The sequence below is a fragment of the Ptychodera flava genome, assembly GCF_041260155.1.
Source record: "Ptychodera flava strain L36383 chromosome 23 unlocalized genomic scaffold, AS_Pfla_20210202 Scaffold_23__1_contigs__length_28996876_pilon, whole genome shotgun sequence".
In the NCBI taxonomy this organism is placed as follows: Eukaryota; Metazoa; Hemichordata; class Enteropneusta; family Ptychoderidae; genus Ptychodera; species Ptychodera flava.
The window spans coordinates 2,820,221-2,840,583 of NW_027248277.1; the positions used below are offsets into that span (position 1 = coordinate 2,820,221).

A 20,363-nucleotide genomic window follows, 5' to 3' on the forward strand; every position below is an offset into this window, starting at 1 on the left:
TTATAGCAAGCAATAACTCATTGTGTTTGATTGGCATATTAAGATACGTATTTAATCTATTTTTCAAGGTCATTTCGTTCGTGTGAAATAACATTTTCATCGACAGTTGTTGATGAATTGTAAAGTGACTTAAAATATTTTACCCAGTCCTTACAATGTATAGCCTCATCTACAGATGCCCCTGATTTGGAACGAAGATTCTTCAAAATATTCCAATACTCAGTTGAGTTATTATTTGTCGATTCTAATCTGTCTATTAAACATCTGCTATACTGTTTTTTATTAAATTTCAGAAGTTTTCTATATTTTTTCCTCAAGCTGAAATAATTGCATCTCAAAAAATAATCATTGGGATTCTTATCAAAGGCTTTCATAGCGATCTTTAGTTCTTTGCGTAAATTTAACAATCTTGGTCAAACCACTGATTTCTTTTCTTCTTTTTTCCTGGATTGCTGTACTTAATTTTTAAACTTTCTCGGGCTCCTTTAGAAAAAAATTTTAGTTAATGTGATAGCTGCTGAGTTCGTATCAACAAGGCCTTCATTATATTTCAAAAACTTATCAAGTGTATTTGTAAAATCTTGATTACTCATCACACTATTGAAAGCATTAGCACTACTATTTTCCCAAACATATTTTGGCGGAAGCTTATTTTGAGGAGAGTCTGAACTACTCTGTAATTATAACTCAATGAAGTACTTATGGCACAATGATCAGACATGCATTAAAATCATGCACTTTAAAGTATTGCAAATTCTTATAATTTGATTAGATGTGATACAATAATCTACAGCACTAGATATCCCATTGGATGATATGATAGGTATATTTTCCAGATAAGTCTCCAACAGTTCAGCAATTAACAAGTTGTTATTCAGACAAAGATCAATCAATTGTTTACCAAACCTTAATTACCTTTTGGTAACGAGGAATCTTTAGAATTTCTTACTCTAAAATTATCAGATGTATAAAAATTGGGAACTGGAGTATATACTGAATCATCGTTTGGATAAAGTCTGTTAGAAATCCAACTCTACTATTAAAATCACCCATTACAACAATATCACCTCTCAAAGAGTATTGAGCTATTTCCCTCTCTAATGCATCAAAATAATCATATTTCACATGTACAGAAGAATTTTCAGGTGGAATATACACACAGCAAATGTACACATCATTGTTCAACGAAAAGAACTGCTTATCAAGTTTACACCATAAAAAATCAGAAACACTAATTTTAAACTTTGAAATACCTTTTTTCAGAGATGATTTGAACATGATTGCTGACCCTCCAGTAGCTCTACCTCTTTTTTTAACATTACAACTTCTTTCAGAACGAAAAACACTATAACCCTTGATATGGAAAAACTCCTTACTACAAGTCAACCAGGTTTCTTGTAAACAAGCTACATCAAACTGTTTGATAAAATCTAAAAACTCGTCCGCAAAAACATTTTTATTGGTAAGACCATGCACATTCCAAGAACAGATAGTGATATTACTTTGGAAAGAAACTGAGGTTTTATCTTGACATGTTTTAAGCTTTGGAAAATACTTGCCAGCAAATTTACACATGAAATGGTAAAAAAATGTCTGAAAGACAGTGATTTTTGCAAATTAAGATCAAGTACACTCTACACTACAAACTCTGAGAATAATGTCCATTTCTGATCAATGAATGGATAAATGAATGGAAGGGGAAAAAAGAGAGTTACTTGTCTAACTTTAGTAAATACACAACCCCTCGATTTAGAACAGGTCATATGAACTGCTTCATTATAACTTTTGACATTTATATCAGTAATGTGTTCAACAAATCTCGGTAGTACACTTGACACAGCAACAAATGCTTTCGGGAATTTATTGAACACTGTGTTCAATAGAGTATCAAACCATTGCCATTAGGTTTCCATGGTCTATTTCTGTTATACATGTATGACTTCTCATATCTATTATTACCAGAATTATACGTATTTCTTGGTTTTAAGTGTCGTAGCTTGACATGCTACCATACCCATTTCTGTAGTTTCCATGACTACCCATACCTGTTACCATATTGGTTTCTATTTCATATCTATTTCTGTAATACCCACGACTACCATTTGCCCTGTCAAACTCACTTCTGTGGAAGTCATAATGACTACCATTTGCCCCATCAAACCCACTTCTGTGGTTGTCATAACTGTTACCTGGATCAACACTAGAGCCAAACCGGCTACCAAAACTATTTGACCTGCCATGGTATTCACGTGGTTGTACATTATGAGATATTTTTTTACCACCATGGTACTTCCTCCCTCCATTGAACACTCCAGATATTGTTTTCTTTATATCAGATACAAGCAGACTTGTGCCCCAATAATTGATGTGTATCAAATCAGGGTTGAATAGGTGTCTGCTTTTAGAAAGCCTATCATATATAACAAAAATACACAACCCCTCAATTTAGAACAGGTCATATGAACTGCTTCATTATAACTTTCAATTTTAGCATTTATACCAGAAATGCGTTCATCCAATCTCGGTAGAATACTTGACACAGCAACAAATGCTTTCGGGAATTTATTGAACATTTTGTTCAATAAAGTATCAAAACTGGTGTGACATGATTTGACATCTGAGTCATTTATAAGGTCATTTATACCAACATGAATAATAACTGTCCTTACATCATCACAATTCTCTACATTATCTACAAATATTTGTGCATCAGCCAAGGTTGGAGTAAACACCTTCTTAACACGTCTATAAGGATACATCTTAGTTGGAGACAGTTTTTTGTAGAATAGAGTCACCAATCACAATGGTATCTATACCACTACAGTCTATAGTGTTACCACTGTTTAACAAGCTTGACTTTGTCTTGTGTACAATATTATCAACACCATTTTGAGACTCACCCAGAATATTATGTTCATCATTCTTTGTCCCGTCTATTTGTCTAACACTTTGTAATTCATCTTTGTGAATATTTGTTACATTGTTTTCATTGACCTTTTGTTCTTCATCTACAATGTCAAACACCTGCACCTGGTCCTTTGAATTTATCTCAGCACAAGACTGTGAAACGCCACTCTCATGCGCACGAACATTTGTGCTGATGAAGCTCTCAAATTTTCTCTCCCACTCAGACACAATTAAACTTAATTTCTCTTGTAAATTCACATCAAAGACTCTTTGCATTTCTACTAATTTGTCCGACCAGTTCTTGTTTGATTCTTGAAGTTCAGTTTTCAGCGCGCGATTTTCCGATCTAAGTCTACACAGTTCGTCTTCAAGACGACCCACTTTTTGTACAGTACATTTCACACTGTCCAAGTCATTTTTACACGGGTGTACTTCCTGTTGTACGTAATTCAGAACAACCGTAGATTCTACACTTATAGAGCAGCTATTGAAATGTAAATGAGCGCCATCTTGCTAATTATAAATTATAATGACTGTATGATGTCATTCTGGCACAGCGCCCCCATCGACAACGGCAGTTTGCCTTGGAAGGCCAGCGGAGAAAAACTGTCCAATAGCAAGGAAGGAAATGCGTGCGCATGCGCATTCGCATTTCCAATACCCAGAGCAGCTTCGGAGCTTGTTTTTTGCCGAAAACCGCATGAAAATCGACGAATTTGCCGGTAAGCTGTGGTTTTTTCTGTCCCGATCTGTTTTTGCCAGAAAATTTTTGAAGTTTTGAAGCCAAAAATGTAGGGTTTTTGTATTCATCGCTGCCTTTTGTGCCGATTTTTTTACCATAAACAATTGTTTTTCCGAGGTCATCTACAGTCTAAGCTATCGTTTGAGCATCGTTTCAAGATCGAACTCGCCGGATTTCTTGGCGAACTCGGTTTTTATTCATGACCATGTTTTTATGTTTTCTACAATTTAGATTCTCCACGTTACCACAGAAGGCATGGAATATCATTCATCCTGTTTGCAATCTCTTTGTCGCGTGTGTAGTAAACACATTGGGAATAATGCCACTCAAGCAGATGTATATGCTGCAGAACTAGACAAGTTATATAATATCAAAGTCGGCGACGATGATATCCAGGTACTGCTGATCAAATTCATAAGCAAAAGTAATATTGTGAAAATTTCTTAAGATAAAGTCCAGTACGTGCAGTGCAGTGTATCTTTTGTATTTCTGTGCTGATTATTTTAGCTAAAACAGGCAGATGCACATCAGGTATAATGCATTATAATGATAAAATACAGTTTTCCTGATAATATGTGTGCAAGCTTGTTATATCAATGGTACAGAAATAAGAATAGGTGTATATGTTTGCGCAATTATTTCAGGTCACTGTTGAAAATCATTTCATGCAGACATTTTTTGTAACATGGTGATTTATTGTTATTGTATTTACAGATTCATCCAACTAAACTCTGTAAAGCATGCACATCCCGCTTGCAAAGATGTAGAAGGTCAGCTGCAGACTTCCAGCCAATGCAAATAGAGGTTGCGACGTTTGTGCCACACCAAGACCAAGGCTGTGTAGTTTGTGATCAGCCAGCACAACTTGCTACAGGCACGGCTCCAAAGGCTAAAGGAAGACCACCGAAAAGAAAATGTGGTGGAGGTCAGTATGGAGGGCCAGGTAGAGGTCACAAAAAGTCAAGCAGTGATATACCATTGTCCGGTAGTGATATACCGTCGACCAGTAGTAGTATACCATCAACCAGTAGAGGTATACCGTCGACCAGCAGTAGTTCCGAGCTAACAGTTGAATCAGTCAAGAGAAAACTTTTGACCATTGAAAGCCCTGAAAAGGAAGAGGCCATCACAGAAGCGACAGAAATTACTAGCATACCGCTGGACAGATTTATAGAGAAAGACATTGCCGAACACTATGTTTGTAGTATTTGTCAGGGCGTCCCAACCACACCATGCATATCACCCTGTAGCCATATTTTTTGTGTTGGTTGTATACAGCAGTGGTTGGCAAATTCATGTGCGTGCCCAAGTTGTAGAGAGATTCTTGAATGTGATGACTGTCAAAACTTAACAGGAAATCATCTCAACATATATGATAGTCTTAGACTTAGATGCACTTATAGTCATCTTGGTTGTGAAACCATGACTACTTTACCTAATTATATTGACCATGAGTTAACATGTAAATATAAAGCAAAAGGTAAGCGCTCAACATATGGTAAAACAAGAGTAAAACAATCTCTAAGGACAGCAGATAGGCAGTACTGCAAACAAAAAAGGTTGAAAGCTTGTTATGATTTTCTCCGAGATTTTTGTACTGCTAACTCAGAGTCCACAGAAGATGTTTTGTTTTTTCTACTCAGATCATATCTATATGACTCTGGTGACAGAGAACGTTCCAATCTTGTGGATGATCTTTGGTCTAAAACACAGAGCAAAATGTCAGCTGATGAATGTTTAGCACTAAGAATAGACAACCTACAAACTAAGAACCGATACAAAGCCCAGTATGATATGTTCAAGAGCAAATCTGTGAGTGTGCTGGTCGCACCAAATCAGTTAGATATGCTAGAACGAACATACATGCCTGGTACTGCAAGGTATGCTATTGTTGGAGAGGAAAATTTTGAACACATATACCAAACTCCAGTAAAATTGCATAGAAAAGACCTTTCCATATCTACTACTGCAGATTCTGTTGAACCTATAGAGTTAAACAGTGAATATCCCAATGATAATAAAGAATTTCCAGGTCCAAATTTGGCTGGGGTAAGGTTTAGATACACTGATGCAGTAGCAAAAACACTTGAGGAAATTGAACCTGAAATAAGTGAGAATCTCAAAAGTATTGGTGTGAGCAGTACAAAAACAGAATTGGTCTTGCGAACATTTATCAAAGATGGTTCTGATGGGATGGGGGACGTTGAAATTCATCGGCGCAAGGGGGAGAGGACACTTCCAGCCAATGCCTTCAGAGCTGCATTTGCAGTTGTAAAATGTGAAGTAGAAGTAGGCAATGAAATAAAGACAGTCTGGGACCAAAAGAATCCAAATTCAGTCCGATGCAATAGACCACTAATTGAGGCAATCGCTGAGGAAAATAATGATTCCACAGTTCACTACTGTCTACTGACAATGGAAGGTGAAAGAGAACTTATGAAAAACAAAGTGATGAAAATTGACTGTGGTGATTATTGGAGATGTCATTATTTAGTATTTGTTACTTCCATGGTTGATGAAAAGTTAGATAGAAGTGCAGGGGGGTTGCAGGGTGCTGGCTCAGGTTATCCATGTACTCTGTGTGATTGCACCCGTGAAGAAGCAATTTCTAAATTGGGGTCTTTTTCCATCACTAGAAAGAGGACTGAAATAATTGAGAAAGCTGAGATTCGCAGAGTAAACCCAAAGATTCTTTCACAAAATGAATTGAATTTGAGTTGTAAAGGTGTAAAAAAACATCCTCTTTTGCTTTCTGAACCAGTCGAAAGGGGCATAGATTCAACCCATGCTAACATAAACCTTGCTTCTTTTTTTAAGAAAGTGTTAGTAAGGGAAGTAGCAGAGATCACTCAATGGGAGAAGACTGCAGAATTAAAGTCCAGTCTTGATATGGCTGAGAAAAGGTTAGATGACCATTTGAAGGCTGAAATAGGGATTAATCCTAGCCTAATGATGCCTGGCAACTATGCTAGGGTGTTCTTTGATGAGAAAAATGAACAGGCAATACTCTCCCTAATACCACAAGCTCAAAGACGTGAGGATTTTGCTGCTGTGCTAGCTAAGTTTCGATTTTTGAAGAAGGTGTATTGTGCTAAATTGCCCAAAGTTGACTACAAAGATGATATCGAAAGTGTGAAAACTGTGGGAATTGAAATGGGCATGCTCCTAATTGATAAATTTGGATATGCAAGATGGCCAAATTACCTTCATAAAGTCATAGAACACACCCAAGAGCTCATTGAAAAGGAAGATAGCCCAGGTACCATTGGTGGAATCTCAGGGGAAGGTAATGAAGCAGGAAATAAATTATTCCGTCAGTTCCGGAAACTGCATTCCAGGAAAGGGTCTGTAATGGGTGGGTTGCGCGACACAATTTGGTTGCACTGGCTGTATAGCAGTCCAAAATTATGTCGTCATGCTGAGGTAGCACACAGGAAAAACAGGTGTTCTGCTTGTGGATGTCTAGGGCACAATCGTTTGACATGTTCAAATGAGTCTTGAGAATGCAGCAGCATTGCAGAGTATGGCAGTCATTGGTAGAAGTTTCAAATGTATTATTTTGAAATAAGTTGAATAATGTTATCATTTGTAACAGCCACTGACCCTTGAAATACAGGGGATGCTTGTGAAATACTTTTAAAAAATAGCACTTTGAGAAAAATATTTTATGACAAACCTCAAATATATATTTTCTAAAGATACTGCTGTATCACATTTATTACAAACTCTGAAAGCAATATTTCATCATAAAATGTTGATGAAAAAATAAATAAATGAACAATAAATAAAAATCTTTCTGCTTATTTTTGTCTGTTATTAATTTAATGTTTCTTCAATTTTTCCTAGACCGCTTTCTCCCCCCAGTGGACTTGCATGAATTGCACACATATTTGCCCTTTGGAATGACTTCAAGTTTAATGCAAAATTGGTGCAGCCACCTTTTACATTTGCCCTCACACTGAATCCATGCGATGGGGCTGATCTCTGGAGTATCTTTTATGGTACACTCATCCTCTAAATCGCATGGAGCTGGACACATGGCCTTACTTGTAAATACAAAAATATTTTTGTGGGTTCCCCCCAATCCCATGATTGCTGTGTTGTCTAGGGACACCATTGACAAACCAGCAGAGGCAAAGCTATCTGGTGCCTCAAGTCTTGTCAGTACCTCTGAAGTTGTGTTTAACAAGAACATGGATGAACTTGGTTTGGCTGGCCTTGCATTTGATTGATATAATGCGCATGGTGTAACATATCCCCCATAGACAATCACCTGGTCATTGAACTGAAGGGCCCCATGCATTGATACATGGTAAGGCAGAGACTCAGATAAAAATACAGATTTAACAGCGTATTCATTGGTTGCACTGATACTAAGAAGTGTCACCTCGTTGATCTGATGTCGCTTATAAGGCTTTTGGTCTCTGTATGTCACCCCCCCTACATAGCAAATGGTTGAAGAGCTTGAGAGGTAAGTGGCAGTGTGGAAAGCTCTGGGTTCTAACTGTGGCACATTCAGCTTTTTCCAGGACAAAGAGTCAGTGTTCAAGAGATAAAAGTGACCATCCTTGGTATCTTGCTCAAAACTTGGTACTCTACGAAACCTGTTTGGCATTTCTGCCCCGCCAAACAGAACAGCAGCATGTTGTCCTGGGATAGGTGTTAGAGTGTGACCACAACGAGCTGACGGAATATCTCCTGACTGATGTTTCTCATCTGGGAGGTGGAAGCTCATATCATTTGGATCTTTGTAAATTACGCAGGTGGCAGTTTTCCTTTGTATTTCCATCGTAACTGCCTCGTTGGTACAAAAGAGTGAACCCAAATGGTATCCACCCCACACCAACAACTTGACTTTGTCAGGGGTACTGATGTTCAGCATCGAAGCAGCATGCAGTGGTGACAGCATTGCTCCCCTCGTGGTAAATTTCTGTACGCTTTCCACATCAACATCAGTGTCATCTAAAGTAAATGACAATGAGTACAGCTCATTGGAAAGAGACCATGTACTCTCCTCTTTCCACCTTCCACCACCAAGTGTGTAGACTGTTACCACACCATCACCTACATGAAAAATACATTTATACAAACACATATAACCACCTTATTTTTTAAATGTATTAAATGTTTTAAAAAAATACTTTTTTGTAAAATATATGTAGTTTTAATTTTCTCATTATTTGAACTTTGTGATTGATATTTGACATGACATGATATATGTAGAAAATGATTAAATTACCAAGAAACTATTTCCCTTTTCACAAATGTTTTTGAAAAAATGCACAAAGTACTGTGTACTACAGTGTAGTGTGTTACAATACTGGACTTACAGAAAACTTTTTCAACCTAACTTCAATTGAAAAAGGGGCAGACAGAAAAGAACAGCAAAACAATGTGTGTAAATTACACACTCACATACGCTGTCACAGACATATAAAAACAAAAAAAGACGGCTTTGTCTTTGTAAAATCCATTCACGAAAAGTTACCCACGCGTAAGTGCTTGCGTAACAATGCAGAGATCTAGAGAACAATAGGATTTAATCAGTGTCCAGCAACAAGTGCAGTTTAACACATATTTATGCTTTACTCACCATTATTTATGGATACATTCATATGTCCTTCGGGGGGGAAGTATTCGCCCAGTTCAAAAAATCTTTTTCTAGTCATTTTTCTCTTGTCACTGGAGCCTTCCGTGAGCGGAATAAAGCGAAAGACATCGAGAGCGAGTTCAGGAGCAACAGCCATTTTATTAGCATATGAAAGAAAATGCCGTGACCTTTAAAAATGACAACATTGGTGACGTCAAATTTCTCGCGCGATCGTACGGACTTATACGAGAGTACAAACTGCGCATGCGTCAGGCGGCCATGTTGATTTTTTACGATTCGCTATCGGTTACCGGTAATTGATATGTGGTAAGTGTTCTATGATCTTTTCTTCCAACACAGCTATCGTACAATCTAACCTGTCCGCACTTTCAGTTGTACCCGAATCTTTTTAACGCAAACATCTTTGGCATCGGTACTTACATGATTTTCCCTGCATATCGGTACTGTCGCATCAGTACAGGGTCGAGTAAGCCCCTCGTCAGCTGTTGACAACTTTTCTTTATCATTACTCTCTCCGTCGACTAAGCTGTACACATCAAAACACTTGGTGTTTATATTTTCATCATTTATGAACAACCTTTTCACAACAGTGTCAGATTCGGATTTGATAAACTTTCAAAGTCATCAGATGTGACACGCGTCGTATCTGTATCCGTACAGTCATCATGGCCGCCATCGAGAGAATCTACGTCGCAGTCGGAAGCTCAATCCGTTACCTGATTCTGATCGTAGAATTGTTGTGCTTCAGCCTCTGTGTCAAAACCTTTGAAGCAGTTTCCAGGGTATCCGTTGGTAACTTCATGACATGACTTCCAGTCACAAAAAATACCAGTCGACCTCCCAACAGTTACGGCATAGAACTTTTTTCGTTCCTCGCGTACGCGTTGGTCGCTTCATTGTCAGCTTCACCACTGTAGCGTCATCCCGTACATCTTTATCTTCCGAAAGTAAATTGTCGAATTCTTCACCATATATAAAGCCCTCACTGTTATTTAACTTTCTCTCGCGCTTCTCTGGCGTATGCATTTTCGTTCCAACAAAAATTGACTTGTGCAATGAACTAAATCTGCTAAAATCACTGTCAGAATGCAGAGCTGATGAAACACGTGTACACTCTATACTGCCGCCATTGTATAGACTATTGTATTTAACTACCCAAATCTTATGAATGAACCAGTAATAGCAAACTTTATGTCATCTCTCGTTAAGTCAGGTACAGTAGAACCTATGAAACATTCATCGGCAATGCCAGTATCAGCCTTCCATGAGCTGTTTATGTCATGGCCAGACAATGAAAAACTGAGTATCAAACAGTTGCGTTGTAAAGGCTAATTGTACACAGCGAAATAGCGAAATGGCGAAATGACGAAATCACGATTTTTTTCAAATTGCACAATGAAGAAATAAAGATACTACACATACAGAAATTACCTGCCACCTAGAGAATGCTGCATAATCGATGTTAAGCCGAAATACCCGGTTCACACTGCAATCTGCGCGGTGGATTCCAAAACCGATGTGTATGCCGTACAGGTTGGAAATTGATAAGAAAATCTGCTGAGTTTCATCTGAACAAAGTCAAATTCTGTGAATCTGCACGTGTTTTGATTCTCAACATCGAAGTTAAGCACCGAAAGTACGATAAATTCGGCGAAATCGCGCGATCGCGAACCCGGAAGTTGACAGTGCACAAAACCACGTATACCTCGAGGCTTAGGGACAGACCATTAGATTTTGGGAGGGGGTGGTCAAGAACGGATTGTGTAAAAAAAAATTGTACAACTGAAAATTTCAAATTTTTTTTTTTTAAAGATGTGCAAATTATTTTTCTGAGTCTTGCAGATTTATTTTACTCAATTGTGTTCTAAATATTTTGTTTATTTTGTAATGTAGCGTGAAGATATTTCCCCCAAACTTTCTGTTCTGAATTTTTTTTGGGGGGGGGGGATTTTGTTTGCTGTTTCTGGTTTGATTCCCTAAACCATGAAGAAATTCATAATTATTTAGCTCAGAGATATAACCTATTTATGAGTATAATCCGAGGTCCGGACTAGAATACATTTATCAACAATAACAATGGTCATTTCACATATGCAGGCTGTGTTGGCAAGCAGGCTGCCGGGCATTGGTCACGATGATAGGATTTTAGTAAAATTCCATAGTTGATACATTGAAACAGAGTAGTGAAAAAGTTACAGCTGATGTCCCTTCAATTCGTTAGAGTCTGCACATTCTCTGAGAAACATCCTTAGCATGTTTTCTACGCACGGATCGAGCGTTGTCGTTGGTGCGATAGGGCTACACTTCACGGTCAGCTTGGCGATTAAAGCTTCCATCATAGTACTGTAATCGAGAGTTACACAGTGATCAAATACAATTCTCTTGCTCCGATCTACAACACGAAAAAGGTGCAGGTTTCTGACCACCCCCTCCGAATATCTAAAGGTTTGTCCCTTAGATCTCTTGTACCAAGATAAAAATGTTTTGCGTAAGCGTGCACGCGTACGTAGTTTGGCAGGAGTATGTGATAAAACGGCGGCCAAACAAATAAACTAAACCGACAATGGTATCATCGCTAATCAGTGCCTTTTCTTTATACTGCAAAACACATGCCAGCAATAAACTTGTTGTGGTCGAAATACTTTCATGTGACGGAAAATGACTTTGGTCAGTTTGGAAAAAAAACATATGCCAGCTGTTTGTTCAGTCACTCGAAACTGAATTTGATTCCGAGGCCAATTTCAGCGATGTTCAACATGGCGTTTTACATGTAATGTTGTACTAGTATGAGTAGGAGACGATTATAAAGCAAACTCTAGGTGGCAGGTAATTTCTCTGTGTGTAGTTTCTTTATTTGTTTATTTTGCTATTTGGAAAAATTCGAAAATCGTGATTTCGCCATTTCGTCATTTCGCTATTTCGCGGAGTACAATTAGCCCGTTGTAAAGCAGTAACATTGCTTCACAGGCGTGCTGTTTTCTGGGTAGGTTCTATAAGTGTAGTTTATTCTACGTTTCGACGTTCTCTTCCGTAGCCTAATCACCAAGGTAAGAAACAGAATTATCCGGCCTGCCAAGAAAACTGCACGTTCTAGTCGAAAAATAAACACAAATCCTACAGTCAGTTACCTAGTTAGATGCGGAAGGATCTCGGCTGTCCAAAAAACACAGTCATGTCACGATAAAATGAAAACTTTCGAAGAAATCTGCCGCGTTTTGACAACATCGGCGTTTCTGATGGCCACCGTTGTAATAACGCAACTCATTAACATAATGGACGGTGTCTGCACATAGAAAGTGGTGCATCTCAGTCTGATGCCGTTGATGCGTTGCTCACGGACCAATCAGCGATGCGGACGGCGTACAATTATGATAATGAGTTGCGTTATTACAACGTTGGACGCCAGAAATGCCTAGTTTGTCAAAACACGGCAGATTTCTCCTGAAGTTGTCATTTTATCGTGACATGAGTGTGTTTTTGGACAGCCGAGATCCTTCCGCATCTAACTAGGTAACTGAATGAAGGATTTGTGTTTATTTTTCGACTAGAACGTGCAGTTTTCTTGGCAGGCCGGATAATTCTGTTTCTTACCTTGGTGATTAGGCTACGGAAGAGAACGTCGAAACGTAGAATAAACTACACTTATAGAAACTACCCAGAAAACAGCACGCCTGTGCATGCTTGCATTAACAGCGGGTCTTCGCCCATCAGATGTTGCTCCAAAAGGGCAAACCTTTAACCCAAATACTTGTAGAAAGGAGCCAATTTGTTTTTCAACCAACCAACTGCGATTCAATGAGGACAAAAGTGTCAATATCACGTTTTTTGGTATTAAGAATGATACTAGTCGTACAGGTTTTGAGGTGTGTTTACCACCTTCAACTATTGAAAAACTAGACCCTGTTAAGACTTTGTTTGATTATATTCAACGTACAAGCGATGTAAGACCAAGTAATAATGCAGTATTTATCAGTTTGAATGCACCTTATCATGCAGTTGAAGCCCCTAGTATTGCTCGAATTTTAGATGAAGCAATTCAACTTGCTGGTTTAGGAGGAAAGTATAATGTGAAGGATTTTCGCCCTACTGCGGCTACATCTGCAATCACCGCTAACATTGACCCAGAGATTGTCATGAAAATTGGAAGGTGGAAAACGAGAACTATTTTCTTTGACCATTATGTGCACAGCAAAACTCCACCAGATTATACAGACCAAGTGCTTGATTTGTAACACAGAACATTAACAAAACAGCAACGGTAACTCTCCAAATAGGCATATTGTATTAATGTTTAATGTTAAAGTTCATTAAAATTGTTGTTTCCACTCACAGTGTTGCGTGACGTAAGATACAAAAATTGTAGTCATGCAACACAGAGGGCGCTATCATGTGACTTCAAGTCACATGTATTTTGTGTTCTTTGCTTGGTGCGTTTTTTGTTATTTAGACTAGCTTTTGGAGACAGGTAAGTGTTGTAGAGTTATTGTTGAGAGAAAACGTACTCGTAGGTACATAGGCATATTGTATTAATGTTAAACGTTAAAGTTCATAAAAATCATTGTTTCCACTAACAGTGTTGCGTGAGGTAATTTACAAAAACAGCATGTCTGTGAGGTTAGAGAAACTTAGCTCTTAACTGACAAATTGTCTTTACCAGTACTTTCATGGTATGTGCTTACAAAAGCTCAGCCCAGACAAAAGGTGGTTTTTGAAAATACATGTGGGTTACAAATGCGTAAACCAGAGATACTAGTAATCAGCCCATTGCAGTCACTTTATGTTATTTTGTATTGGTGATATAATGTTCTATAATTACAGTTTATCTTCCTGCAGATATCTGTGGAAAGATAAAAAAGAGAAAAAAATCTTACTTTTGTTTTTATGTAAACATAAAATTAAATTTGCACCAAAAGCAGTAAAATGGACATTAAATAATCACAGCATTCAAATATTAAAAGTTTGAAATACTGGAACATGGTGATTTATTTACAGAGGTTCACTTTTTGAGAAAGTATTTTTAGTAATCTGTCAAAAATGATGTTGAAGAGCAGACATTGCCAAGAAGTTTGTGCGAGCAAAGCAATATGTCATTATCACTAGCTTGAATACAAAAAGTGTTCAAATTGTCAAAATAAAGATTTGATTTTTTACCTCTGTGGTAATTGATTTTCCTCAAACTGTAATTGCTGTGAAATAAAATGTTATACAAATTCTATTTGAAAGTTAATTAATACTCGATCATACATCATTACGGTTACAGCATGCAACGTTTCAGAGTATGGGATAGCAAAATAGGTAATGAAAAAAGTGTGGAAATGGCTCAATAGTGTACACTGATTCAACTAAAATGTGTTTACAGTTTGTATGTTACCAAGCATAGCACAGACAAAAACTTTGTCCTGATTGAAATAGTACACAATCACAGCAACTGAAAACAAGGACTACCGGTATACAGTCCTGTGTGCCTTTTCTGTCTCTTATTGGTATGGTCTCTTGCACATTATAACAGTGAGGGGAATGACAAGTGAAAGCATGCCTTCAGCCACCTTGGTTATACTAAGCTGCTTTTACAACCCTTTTCCTGCCAGACAGTATCACTTCCGCATCAGCCAAGTCAGTAAAAAGCGTTATTGAGCCGAAACATGAAGTATTTTCACTCACTTGGCTTTTGTCTATTATAGCATCTTTAGTCCAAAACAATCAAGTTTACAGTCTTTATGTTTTCAACAGCCTTCAGATGTACACTATTACGTTAAATACATCATATGGAAAATGTTGGGTTTCATTAATTTTAATCATCTTGACCTTAGGGTGAAATAGACTTGGCAGGAAAAGGTTAAGAATGCCCAGCTTGTGCTTTCAACTATGTTTGCCATTCGCTACACCACCATTGCATGTGTGAGACCTACTACACCAATAAGCGACAAAAAAGCACAAGTGTCGACTGCATATCCCACAGTCATGATTTTAAGCTTACATTCTATAATTTTGTTTCTCACACAATTTTTCCTGTCACACAAACTGTAACCTTTATAAGAAACTTAACTATCCTGAGATTGCATTTTCATTACACACTAGACTCAGAGTACGTATTCTATGAGGCCTACATGAGTTGACGTTGTGAAGGGTTGGCGACTTCTTATAATGCTATCAGTCTTTTAAGTATTTTGCAAAAGCAAACTCTAGATCCATGTACATGTGATATAAAAAGCTCATAATGCAGCTCCTAAAACCATTCCTCACAGAATTCAAAGGACCAGCTAGCTCACAAACACCAAAACATCTCCAGTGACCACTGACACAATTATCTAAAATTCTAGGTCAAAGTCAGTGCATTCCACCATTTTTGTCCTGATGGTATTTCTTAATTAAAAGTATGTTTCATTACTCATATGGTGCCAGTATCAAAATTTCGTTCTAGTTCCAATTAATTTGTTCTTAATGCCATATGCCTTATTTAAACTCTTGCAACCAATGAAACAATGGTCAGAAATAATTTAGTGGCGAAACTTAGAACTTTGGATCTTTATTTCATGTAAAATACTTTGACAATAAAAAATATTGCCTATAGTTAAACATTTTATGAAATGGCGATGAATTTATTACACTGTCTGCAATCTGCAAAATTTGATATGTGCCTCAGTGTCTATACATGTGGTTGGCATGCTGTTGTAGAACTGTGCATTTTTGCTCTGTTGAAGACTATCCTATTATTTTCAAAGGAAAAAATGTAATTTTAAATGAAACGTTTTGAGTTTTATCATTGCTACATGTATTTGAAATTCTCTTGGTTAATACCAAAGGCACACACTATTTATGGCAAAATCAGCTCAAGACCGTATTCCTATTTTCTACATTAGGTTAGCCAAAACACCTTGCAATTAATTGTGATTGTGGATGTTTCGATCCTTCAGGAAATGAGAGTAAACAGGTTAATTTGATCACCAACATCAAAATATCATGTCACTGTGAGTTAATTACTATACAAATCATGAACGTACAGAAAATGGCTTCCACCAAGGCTGGCTCATTTTGATATTTTAAAATCCTGCCACTCCTAAAATGTTGACATATTGCTAGTTAATTCAGCAATCAACAGAATCAGGTAATAACAAAGACATGAACCAGTAAATTTGACATGTAAGATAGTGTATCTAGGGAGTGTCAATTACTGAGAGCATTACCAGACATGCAGTAACAGCAAAAGGATTATAACAGCATAAAATTACAACTGCGTTATACACAGATTGATCTGAAATTTTCATTTTTTGTTAAGATATTATTTGACTGTGGCTGTTAAGTGACACTAATGCACAGGTGTGTATTTATTGTTAATATTTTCACAGTGCCTCTTGAGCTAAGAAATAACGCTATCATTACTTATTGTGTTGTATTAGTACCATGCACTCTTTTCTTTTGAAATCTGCAAAGTGTTGATGAAATCTACAACGACTGTATAAGACTTGTACAGGACTGGGAAATTCTGAATTTAGAAGGTTAATGATTTTCACAGATTCTTTAGCTTGTGTTGCAAACTACAGTATATGTCAGCGACAGTGTAATTGTTGTTATTTTCAATATAATCTGGTCTGGATACCTATTACAGATATACCATTGACATTCACTCGCCAAAGTCTTAAACAACTTACTGTGCAGCCAACATTCCTTAACTTTAAAATGAAATTTGTAAGCCCTATGACCTTGTAGAGTGTCTTGTTATTGTATCTTGTGCTCACTTTTATACTGAGTTTTTATGACTTTCACAAAGCAGTTTTATTTGTGTTTTTTTATAATAATTAAAATGGCTTCTGAGCTATATTGCACGCATTAATGAAGTCTAATTAACAAAAGCTGTCATACATGGAACTCTATTTGGCTGGGTCAAAAAGTGCTTTGTTTATAAAAGCAATTTTCATGGTCCTTTGTTTAATATACATCTTCCTCCAGAAGTTGCAAACATTCACAGGAGGATGAAATGCTGTTCTTTTATCTGTGATGAAAACCAGGATACATAAAGTAAGGGATTGGACGTAAATTAGCAGGGGGGAATTCTGTTAGGGGGAGGGTCACAATTTTTTGAGCTCCTCTGAGGGGGAGGGTCACAAAATTTTGGGCATGTTGTTGGTGCACTAAAAGTAGAAAACAAATTGTTACTAAAAACAATATGCTCACATGACATCACTCACACACTGCCTCTTACTTTCTATTAAATGCTCATCCCCAACTCTCTGCGTATTTCTTCCCCACCATTATCTTAAACAGGATTTTCTCTCTTGTTGCTATTATTATTGCGAATCCATCTAATGTTCCTCAGCTAACCAAACATATTAAAGGGAATGACTCAAGGCATTGTGGCTGCACATTGTACCGGGACATGTAGTGTGATTTGTTAATAAACACTGGACAGTGTTTTGCAAAGCTTGGGGAACATGGGGAACCCTTGTAAAATTTCTGTCATCCGCCAGTATGACTGCACTGATATACCAAGGGTAACCCTGATAAAATTACTGGGGAATTCCGGTAACATTCATTAGGGAAAGACTGCATTAATTTGCATGGTACCTGAAACCCGGATCCTTGCCTGACCAACTTGGGTGACAAACAGAAGACTTAATCCCCAAGGTGTTAATGTTCCATTGTTACGTTTATCTTATCCAGCTGGTGCCATTGTAGGAAAGGCAGGTCTGTGAAATTAATCCTCTGTTAACTAAGTTGCGAAGTAGGGTATTCCTAAGTTAATGGAGCTTTCCCGTAATGTTACCTTGGTGTACCGCAAAAACACTGCTGGATATTACCAAAATATCTTACATTGTTCTACTATGTAGTCAATCTTAAACGTAACTATTTGACAATATTATTTGTCATTCCACTTCTTGTTGATCAATATTAAAGTTCCCTCTCTTGCATAAGCCACTTCCCTTTAAAATTTAAGGCCAAGCTTAGGTTGCAGTCGTGGGCATATCGACTAGATCAAGCCAAAAATCGATCTATTTAATAGACTACAAGGCTATAGAGCACCTGTGCTTGCATGTCTGCACTGTGATTGCCCAATACAATTGCAATACTGTGCCGTATCTAAGATGTTGACATCGCAAAGGTTTACCGATTCACACCTGTATCGCGTCCTTTTTTGATTGACAGCTTGGGGACCTTTGTTATGGCCGCTTGCCATGCAAGTTGAAGACAAAGAGAAATACCTTCATCGATCAAATCAGCTTTATTTATGCTCAAATCATAAATTTTTTTCGATCCATTCAATCACTAGATATTCATAGTTAGGTATCAGTGCATGGGCGCCCAAGTTTTCTCGCCTCTGACCATTTTGGCATGGTTACGGAGCGATCGAGCGTGACGCTACCAAAGCCACGCTTTGCATGAACAAACTCCAACATTTAGCTTTTTATACCCAGCCCTGGCCTTTAACATGGGTGGCCTAAGATAATTAAAAATGATGTATGACAACAGATGAGTGGTTCCCGAGTACTGTAAACACCCTTTCAATTTGACCACCCCATTTTTCTCTCAAAATGTAGTTTTATATTACCTTATCAGTTCAATCACTGATTGAAATTGGAACATTCTCAATCTACAATTTGAACACCCAATCATGACAAACTGTTTGAACATTTTATTTTTGATAGAATACAAAGAACCAATACATGTACAACACAGAATGTCTAAGTTAGGACTTCATGAAAGTCAACTTTATTTGTTTCAATCATCTAAGATGGTAAGCATATCACTTATGGACATTCAAAAAAGTTGAAATCCCTAATGATACCAGCACTAAAATTATTTTGGTTTTATTAACTTTTTCGACTTTTTAAAATCATAAACACTTTTTCTGGTCAAATTAAATGAGTGTTACCATACATGATTTTTGTTTTTTCTACCACATTTGATTTTTTCGATGCAGAAATGTTGATTTAAGAATGGCTATCTACATTATATATGGCAAGTGATTACACCAAAAATCAGCTAGAGCTGAGCTGTTCACAAGTTTTTATAGTGGACTGACATACATAAATACATACAGACAGACAGATGGACAGACAAATTCCAATATACATAGATACAGACATACCGGTAGATACATATATGGATACATAAACATACATATATACAGAAAGTCAACACAGACGTATAGACTTTTTAAACCATACAGGTAGACACTCCAATATCAGGCCAATAAACCTGCACATACCAGCTTGCTCAACTTGATGCAGCTGCTTACCAAAACATAAACAAGCATTATTTACATTTTAACCAACGTAAACAAAGCCATGCTTATCAAGATCACATCAGAATAACAGCATGTCCGTCAGGTTAGAGAAACTTCAGCTTATCACTGACAAATTGTCTTTAGCAGTATTTTCATGATATGTGCTTACAATAGCTCAGCCCAGACAAGATGTGTTTTTGAGCATACATGTGGGTTACAAATGCGTAAACCAGAGATACTAGTAATCAGCCCATTGCAGTCACTTTATGTTATTTTTGTAATGATGATATAATGTTCTATAATTACAGTTTATCTTCCTGCAGATATCTGTGGAAAGATAAACAAGAGAAAAATATCTTACTTTTGTTTTTATGTAAACATAAAATTAAATTTGCTCCAAAAGCAGTAAAATGGACATTAAATAATCACAGCATTCAAATATTAAAAGTTTGAAATACTGGAACATGGTGATTTATTTACAGAGGTTCACTTTTGAGAAAGTATTTTTAGTAATCTGTCAAAAATGATGTTGAAGAGCAGACATTGCCAAGAAGTTTGTGCGAGCAAAGCAATATGTCATTATCACTAGCTTGAATACAAAAAGTGATCAAATTGTCAAAATAGAGATTTGCTTTTTTCTCGCGGTGGTATTTGATTTTCCTCAAACTGTAATTGCTGAGAAATAGAATGTTATGCAAATTCTATTTGAAAGTTAAGTAATACTCGATCATACATCATGCAGTTACAGTATGCAACTTTTCAGAGTATGGGATAAATAGCAAAAGAAGTAATGATAAAAGTGTGGAAATGGCTTAATAGTGCTTTATTAGTGCTTAATTATTCGCTCAAAGAGAGAAATGACACTGACACAGGGTTTGGCG

General features: G+C 37.1%; 2 protein-coding genes across 2 annotated transcripts in view; one reads left to right on the top strand and one right to left on the bottom strand.

Moving 5' to 3' along the window:
* The window catches only part of LOC139123475 (uncharacterized), a 1,125,851-nt gene that overhangs the window by 282,223 nt on the left and 823,265 nt on the right, over positions 1-20,363 (bottom strand). The window lies entirely within an intron of this gene.
* On the top strand, positions 3,489-7,440 carry LOC139123457 (V(D)J recombination-activating protein 1-like). The gene is made up of 3 exons (XM_070689602.1): positions 3,489-3,629; positions 3,881-4,045; positions 4,364-7,440. The coding sequence occupies exons 2-3, from the start codon at positions 3,905-3,907 to the stop codon at positions 7,148-7,150; spliced, it is 2,928 nt and encodes a 975-aa protein (XP_070545703.1). The 5' UTR covers positions 3,489-3,629; positions 3,881-3,904; the 3' UTR covers positions 7,151-7,440.

Excerpts from the sequence above, each read along its gene's own strand:
- LOC139123457 (XM_070689602.1), top strand. The coding sequence starts at position 3,905 with ATGGAATATCATTCATCCTGTTTGCAATCTCTTTGTCGCGTGTGTAGT. Across the intron at positions 4,046-4,363 it reads TCGGCGACGATGATATCCAG|ATTCATCCAACTAAACTCTG; the intron begins GTACTGCTGATC and ends TTGTATTTACAG.